Source organism: Notothenia coriiceps, unplaced genomic scaffold (assembly GCF_000735185.1).
Source record: "Notothenia coriiceps isolate Sejong01 unplaced genomic scaffold, NC01 NC01_scaffold00004574, whole genome shotgun sequence".
NCBI classification, from domain to species: domain Eukaryota; kingdom Metazoa; phylum Chordata; class Actinopteri; order Perciformes; family Nototheniidae; genus Notothenia; species Notothenia coriiceps.
Genome location: NW_011337275.1, coordinates 1 through 7,792, shown reverse-complemented (window position 1 = coordinate 7,792; position 7,792 = coordinate 1). Strand labels below are relative to the sequence as shown.

Below are 7,792 nucleotides of genomic sequence, written 5' to 3'. Positions count from 1 at the left end.
GGAGGAAGCAAACACAAAAATATACAAAAAATATACTGCATATTAAAGCAAACGATTGTAAAGGTAAAAGTATGAGCATAACAAATAAAGAAGTGTAATGTAAACATTTACATTATAATTATGATTATTTAATATATAAAGACTATATATTATTGAATTACAAGATTAGATATACTTTAGTTGATCTAAAATATTGATGTGTTCAAATGCTCTTCAAAACACAACTGAAAGTCCATGAAACTTGTCTTTCTGTATTTGTGAATGAAGCGCCATCTCCTGGTTAAAACCTGAAATTGAAAATCTGGCAACGCCCTCTTGGAAAATAGTGGGAGGGCTTAACATTCCTCTATACTGGTCTTTGGCAGGTCGTAGGCAGGAAGCTGTAAACTGGAGTCTGAAATTCAGTGCCACATCTGTAGCAAGATGGCGGCCATGTGGCAACGTCGGTCTCCATTGGCCAGCAGTGCGGGTGAGCTTCAGCTAGCTCTGGAACTTCCACCTCGGTGGCAGCAGGTCCCGCCTCGGCTCCGCCTCTTTGCCCTTATTTGGAGCAGGCGGGAGTTGAACTCTGACGTCACTGTCGAGCCGTTAGTGGCCGACTCCGCCTACCAAGGGCTTCTCGGCAACTCTGCAGAATCCTATGGGTGACGTCACGGACCCTACGTCCATTGATTTAGATTTATACACAGTGGTTTTAATGGTTTTAATAAGCGAGGCAGGCACCCACACACTGTCCCGGGTGAAGTGGGGATCATCTTTTGTTTATCTGCAGGCGGGGCCTCAATGACACCGATAGAAGGGCGGAACTGTGGCCCCTGTCATTAGTTTAAAGCTACCAGGGTTGGCCAAGATGCTTTGCACAAGTCCCCAGCTACAGTCATCCTCCACAGGCCGGTCGGCTGCAGCCAGCATGTCGAACTCGGAGAGGGTTGTGTTGGCTCTGGGAGGAGCGGGCACCGTGGGCTCCGGGGTGGTTAAAGCTCTGCTGGACAAAGGTAAACTGGACTTGGAGAAGCAAAGAAAACCCCTCTCTCCTGCTAGGAGGATGTACAGTAGGCTATACAGGGAATATTCTCATTATTCTCTTTGAAGAAGAGGGGTATATCTCTCACACATTTATTTGGAGACTGTCTAAAGAGTTTTACGCGCAGATGACTGTCTCGCTGTTTTTCTGCAGGGGTCATTTCAACCCTATTAACTGCAGAGTAGATATTGTATAACAACTACTTAATGCGCGTTTTCAGATTTGTTTAATGACTCACTATTAATTTGATGTTGAATGCTCGTTTGCCTGCGTAAAGTTGTTCACTGTGGGCAGTGCACTGCTACATCCAAACGCTGTACATTCGGGTGCGCAGTGCACAGGTCCGATAGTAAAACTTTAAATAATATTCATAAATGTGTTTAATTAAGTGGGTTTCGTAAGTTTAAGATAACTTGTTTTTGACTTTTCTTCTGTGTATCTTATTTCTGCTGGTGGTCTGATCAACAGATGCCTTTCCAACGCTTTTATATTTTCTGATTTAAACTCGGAACTCTGCACTGTTTTTATTTATTTATTTTGTATTCAATGTCATGGTTGGACGTGGTTAAGAGTTATTTCGGATCTTCCTCCTTATTTAGAGCTTGTTTATGTCCCCTACCATACTATCTGTGTTTTTATTTATTGGACCATTGAAAGAGACAGGGCAGCACTCTCAGTGATGAGAGTGCATTAGTTAGGGATTTACATTGCACCTCTACAGCTTTACTGTTTGGTGTTGCCATCTGCTCTGTCACATTTAACCATCTGATGGCCTTGATAAACAGATCTGTACAAACAGGCCTGCTAATGTTAATGTTCCTTTTCATTTGAAAGGGATTAGGACCACTGTGTTAAAGGTACTGGTTTATGTCTGTCTGAACTTAATGGAGTGTGTGTGTGTGTGTGTGTGTGTGTGTGTGTGTGTGTGTGTGTGTGTGTGTGTGTGTGTGAATAGGTTTCAAAGTGGCAGTGATCTCCAGGGAAAGCAGTCGGCTGGAGAGGCTCCAATCATTTGTCTCTCCCAGCACTAAGGAGAACCTCACCACTCTGGTGGGGGATGTGGGTAAGCTGGGTTAGCAGGGCCGGTCCTAGACTCTGGGGGGTCCGCGACAAGATTCCCATGGCTTTTTTATTTTAACTTTTTTGAGATCGTTGCACGTATGACAGTTAGCGTCGAATGTCCTAATGGTACCTGGCTGTCTTACGATAGCTGTTTATTTTAGTCCGATATTTTGATCTGAGCCACAAATGGTAACCGGCTGGTGGTGCTAGAGACAAATGGTACCCATATTTGTTTGGAGAATTTAGTTTGGATCGAAATGTGATAGACTGACCGTAAGTCACCTGTCACTGCTAGCATGGCAAAACATGAAAAGGTGGAAATCAGTAGGCTCTTTGGCTGAAACGCTTATGATGCTAAATCAGGGCCAAATCGTTACAGAGACAGTTAGTTGTAGTGACTATAATGCAAATGTCTTCAGTGATCCCATTAATATATGTTCTCAAAGCATATGGAAGTAGCATATCACATGACTTGGTTAAACACGTGGAGACAAGTAATAGTGGATTGCTTGAATTTAATAAACTGAATATTATTATCGTGCTATTCTTCAACAGTGTTATTTTGTTATCAATGTTTCTTTGTTACAACAACCAGACCTAGGGTTAGACCCTATGACATGAACACGTCCACAGCCTCATATAGGTCTAACAGGAAACAGAATTATAGCTTTCCTGCTTTAGCGTCCTCCTGATCGGGATTTGTTTAACCTGCAGGTCTGATTCTCAGCGCTTAGATAACTTTAGATCAACATTATTTGTTGCGAATCAAATAATACGATATTTAATGCTAAAAGTTGTCATTTAGTTGTTTGTTGAAGAAAGCTTTCGGTGGCTTCATCCTCTTGGGTTCATAAATGTGCTTAATGTTTTTGATGACCTGCTGTGAACAAGTGACTGACAGTTTTCATCCTCTGGGGACCATGGAAGACATCCAGCTACATGTATCTTTTTCAGATGAGCTAACCTTTCATTGACTTATGAATATGTCTAGAGGAAACAGTGAATGAGGGGTTACCAAAAGTTATAAATCATACCCCAAATTTCAATGGTATATTATAGCAGCTTAAAAAACAATCAATATCAGCCTGTGCAACGTGAGTCTACATTGGTCTCAAATGTCTCCGCCTGCAGGAGGGTCTCAGCTGACCTGGATCCTCTCTTCTGTGTTCCAGGCTCAGAGGGGGGGGCAGAGACAGTGAAGCAGGCGCTGCTGAAGACGGTGGGGAAAGTGACAGATGTTGTGTCCTCTCTGGGCTTCAGCTGGTGGCAAGGAGGACCCCCCCACACACAGTCCCTCAAAGACCTGCACTGGGTATTCACACACACATAAAGCTGACACCTGTTACATCCTGTCTATTCTGATTCTTGTCTGATTGTTTTTAGTTTGATCTCCCTCCAGGTAGTTGAGACATTACTTTTCAGCACATTTGTGTCATGGAAGGCCTTCTTCCCCTTGGTGAGGGACGACTCCAACTCTACCTACACCTTCATCACAGGTGAATAGTCATTGGATTTACTTATACTCCAACCGATAGATGGCCTCCTTCAAACAACTCAAACTGGCCCTTTAGCTGATTACCTAGGGTCAGCAAGACAAATGCTATATTATTATGGACACAACCTATCAAGACGATGTGGCAAATGTGTTATTAAACTATTAAAAAACCTTGATAATTCCAACGTTTACACAGTATTGTATCGAGCTTCTCATTGGAAGCAGCAGAGTGAATTAGGGCTGGAAAACAGAAACATTCAACTTAAAGATGCTAATTAGCTCAAACAAGTCGCTCAATCTATTTTTAATTTTTTTAAATAATAATTGTGAAGCATTTACTTAGAAAATTAGCATATTCAAAATGTTATAACAACAGTTATTGCGGGTGAAGGCAGTCCAAACGTAAGGACCCGAGGGGGGCTAAACACGAGATACCTCCACAAACACAGAGCTGTTGTTAGGACAAATTGCAAATGCAATGGTGATTGCGACTGTTAGTGTTGGGGGGGGGGGGGGGNGGGGGGGTGAAAGTGTCCCCCCCACTGTCCATGCAAAAAACCCAGTTAATACAGTCAGGTAAAAACACCACTAACTCCACCCCAAGCTCCAGGGAAAACGCCCACCACCAATAAATATTGAAAAAAGAACACATGATAAATGAAAGGAGACATCCTTACATGTGGATACTACAAAATGTTCACTAATTGTTAACCATTTTTGCCAATTGTAACAAGACCAATTCAGGAGATGTTTTTAATAGAGGAGTGTGTTGTGGTCTTAGTTCCCAGCCGCACAGACCTGTCCTGGTGTCTGAGTGACTGCAGTGTGTTGATGTGTTCTCAGGGGGAGCGGGGGAGAAGCTGCTGATGCCTGGGACCGGCTTCCTGACCGTCGGCGCTGCCAGCACCCTGGCCTTCTGTAAGGTTCTGCGGGAGGAGTATCCTGAGGTGCCCTGCAAACTCAACCAGGTAAGACTCTCCATGATCACACAGCAAGACTTCTATAAAAGCTCAAAGCTAATGATATATTCACCTGACCTCCGTTTACAGTCTCAGATCTGCTGCAGCTCAGCATTGGATTTAGATGTCATCAAGTGGAGAGATCCTAGAGAGAACTATAGTCTTGTGTCACACGGGTCAATTCAATTGTTATATAAACTAACTGGCAAGTCAGATGGTCTTAATTAAACTGACTAAGAAAAGTGTTCAGCTTTTTTATTTTCAATCATTTTCTTTTATTATTTTTTGTAAAGTCGCTTAACAGCTTCAGATGCGATTGTGAACTTTGAGCACTTTACATTCAGGAGAATGATTTGAATAAAGTGTGGGGTGGTGCTCCAGATGTTTCCAGAAGTGGAGACTAACCTCTCTAAGGAAGGCTTTGAACCCATCACAGCTCTGTGCCTGCACCCAGCTGCGGAAATTAAGCAGAATTTCGACATTCTGTAATCAGCACAGTTCACAAACGCTGTTTTTTGTGCAATGAGGAACAATTAGCCACAATGACAATATTAGCACATTAAGTAATTTTGCTTATCTGGATTAAATGTTGAGTTGTTTAGAACCTGTTCTGTTCCACTTCCTGCTGCAGAGATGTCTCTGTGTCCCCATCAATTACTTAATGTCCCTCTTTCCCTCTTAGTTTTTCTCTCTATTCATCCATTCTCTCATGTGTCCTCCCCCCTCTCCTCACCTCTTCCTCCACACGGGGCCCTGCAGGTGAAGATCAATGCAGGTGTAGGCACTCCGGGGCACATGGCCCCCGGGTTCCTGAACCACCTGGAGCTGGGCGAGGCTGTGGCCGCCCTCGTGGAAAGACGAAGCCCCTCCCACTCCGTGGTCACCGTCAACTGCCCGGCAGACCTAAAGACTGTGTGTCTGGAGAGGAGCCTTTAGACACAGAACCCCCCGTGAGATCAGCCTGCCCCCCGGTCTGAACTCTGCACCAACACAGTCACAGTGCTCCATTTGATTCCTTTCTTAAAAATCCATGCCCAACGTTGTCTGTTGTTAGTGTATGCTGTATATTCATTTCTCTGTTCTCAGATTATGAGCATTTCCTTGCATGTGCTGTTGTGTTATATGTTGGTAAAAAAAAAGCTAAGTATTTGAAATATTTACTTTTCATTCTTTCCTACTTTTGTATAAATATTATCACACTTGTTCTGTCTTTTGCATTGTTGGAATACATGGTACCCAATGTAATGCTGCCATTTCTCCATGGATCAACAAAACATCATTTTTATATAAAACTAAACCTCTTATCAACTGTTCTAAAAAGAAGAGGGTGTTAGCTTGAATTTAAGGTACTCTGTGGAGTAATTATTGATGCATGCTTTGTTCTGTATAAGCAAAAAAGCAACAATCCAGGAAGAACAAGATTGTTAGCCAGTAAACATTTTGTAAACAGTGCAGGTTTTTAACCCTAGCAACAATGGACTCTGTTTAATAAAAAGGGAAATGGCATTTAACAAGGAAGCTCTTAATGGTTTAACAGTTCACTTTAACTGTAACAGGGTACTTTCATTCTTGGACATAAATGTGCAACATGGTCAAAGAATGATAGAGATACGACATTTACAAAATGGTCGGTAACATTTGGTACAACATGTTGAAGTAGTTGTGGAGAGTACTATAAAGTACCTCAAATTTCAAATACTTTCTCACCTGGAAAATGCATGAAGTGGGTGGGATTGTGTCCGTTTTAGAAAGTGATATAAATAGTCAAATTTGGTTCCCCATATTCCATTGTTTGTTGGAAATGTTTAATAAACAGACGACCTCATGGATGGAGATCATGGCTCTGAATAGTGAGAATCATTGGCATGGCATGATGAGCACCCTGTTAGAACCTGTTTCATAAAATACATTCAGACTTTGTTATGGTAGTTTCTGTAAGTAAGACACAACCCAAAAAAGGCTTCTCCTTTCATTTCTACTGTGACGTCACCAGGGCTTTTCTGTAAAGTTGAAATATCTGGGATTTGAAGCGCTCTCAGTGCACCACAAATAAAACGCTAGGTGCTTTGCTGTTACTCAAGGCTTCTGCATACGCTGACTGCGTCCTGACCTCATTGCAAACAATTATAAAAAGATGCTGAGGCCCTTACATTTGTTTATGTGGACGGTGAAGCACTGATATGAAATGAATGCAGACAATACAGAGCATGATGTTGATCCCTCAGTGCGGTTTGACACGTACAATGTACACAAAGTTCATCCCTTTTGCGTGACACCGTCTTGTTCATGAGCACCAGCCCTGACCCCCTATAGGACCCTTTATCTGGCCCCCCGTTATTAAGGCCAGCATGCCCCTTAGATAAACTGAACAGAAGTTTGGAGGTCACAGCAGACTGCAGGATCAGAGGGGCTTTGTTGTCTGTTTGCAGTCCACAACAACAACAATGTAGATCTGTCATTGTAATGCCTGCACTGAAGCTGCATTTGGCCCCTCATGGGAGGGTGACAGACAGATCAGAGCAGAACAACAACAGTAGGAGTAGTGTGGGGGGTTAGGGTTTGTCAGAGTTTGTGTTTTGGACTTGTCGGCTGACGGCTCAATTAGGCCAAATTATAATTAAGACCCTAGCCACACGGAGATGATAACGAAAACGAACCAAATTCGATTTCAAAAAAGTCTTCCGTCCACACGCAATCGGCACCAGAAACGTGTCCGTCCACACGAGACCGCTCGACCCGCTGGAGACGCTGTAGTACATATGCCGGGCCTGTAAGTGGCGCTGTACTTCCGCCACAAAATACACCAAAAGCAGCGAATAAGACCCCCGAGCATGGTTGCCATGGTTGCCCTTATGGTTATTCTCCGCGGTGGATTTAGCAACATGTAATTCATGTAGTTCTCCATGTCCACTTGTTGCTGATGGCTGTGGTCGAGGAGCTGTAGATTTTGCACTAACATCTGTAGCATGGTCAGTAGCGTATGGAGCACAAAAGCAACCCTGTTATCTGCCATTGTTGTTGTTGGCGAAACACAACAGCAGAGGTGGGGAGAGAGGCAGGGCTCTGGCTGTTTCGGCGGCTGCTGTTTCTCTTTTTCTCCCTCCCCGAGGCGAGAGTGTGTTCCCGCTGTAAAAGGCAGGTGCACCGCACCCACTGTCACTAACTCTGAGCCTGGATCCCGAGCAGGACGTTCTCCCCGGTAGTCCACCAGCAGATGAAAAACACCCACCTCTCCGCCTCTTCCAAGGGACG

At 43.6% G+C, this 7,792-nt stretch overlaps 1 protein-coding gene across 1 annotated transcript; it reads left to right on the top strand.

Annotated features, from left to right (window-relative positions):
* Window positions 1-877: 877 nt before the first annotated feature.
* On the top strand, window positions 878-6,369 carry LOC104942471 (uncharacterized). Its single transcript, XM_010767700.1, has 6 exons — window positions 878-995; window positions 1,980-2,087; window positions 3,259-3,398; window positions 3,486-3,582; window positions 4,425-4,549; window positions 5,300-6,369. Exons 1-6 carry the CDS (start codon window positions 911-913, stop codon window positions 5,474-5,476), a joined length of 732 nt encoding a protein of 243 aa, XP_010766002.1. The 5' UTR covers window positions 878-910; the 3' UTR covers window positions 5,477-6,369.
* Window positions 6,370-7,792: the final 1,423 nt, after the last annotated feature.

Coding starts and splice junctions, on each gene's coding strand:
- LOC104942471 (XM_010767700.1), top strand. CDS start 911: ATGTCGAACTCGGAGAGGGTTGTGTTGGCTCTGGGAGGAGCGGGCACC. Junction 996..1,979: donor TAAAGCTCTGCTGGACAAAG/GTAAACTGGACT, acceptor GTGTGTGAATAG/GTTTCAAAGTGGCAGTGATC. Junction 2,088..3,258: donor CACTCTGGTGGGGGATGTGG/GTAAGCTGGGTT, acceptor TCTGTGTTCCAG/GCTCAGAGGGGGGGGCAGAG.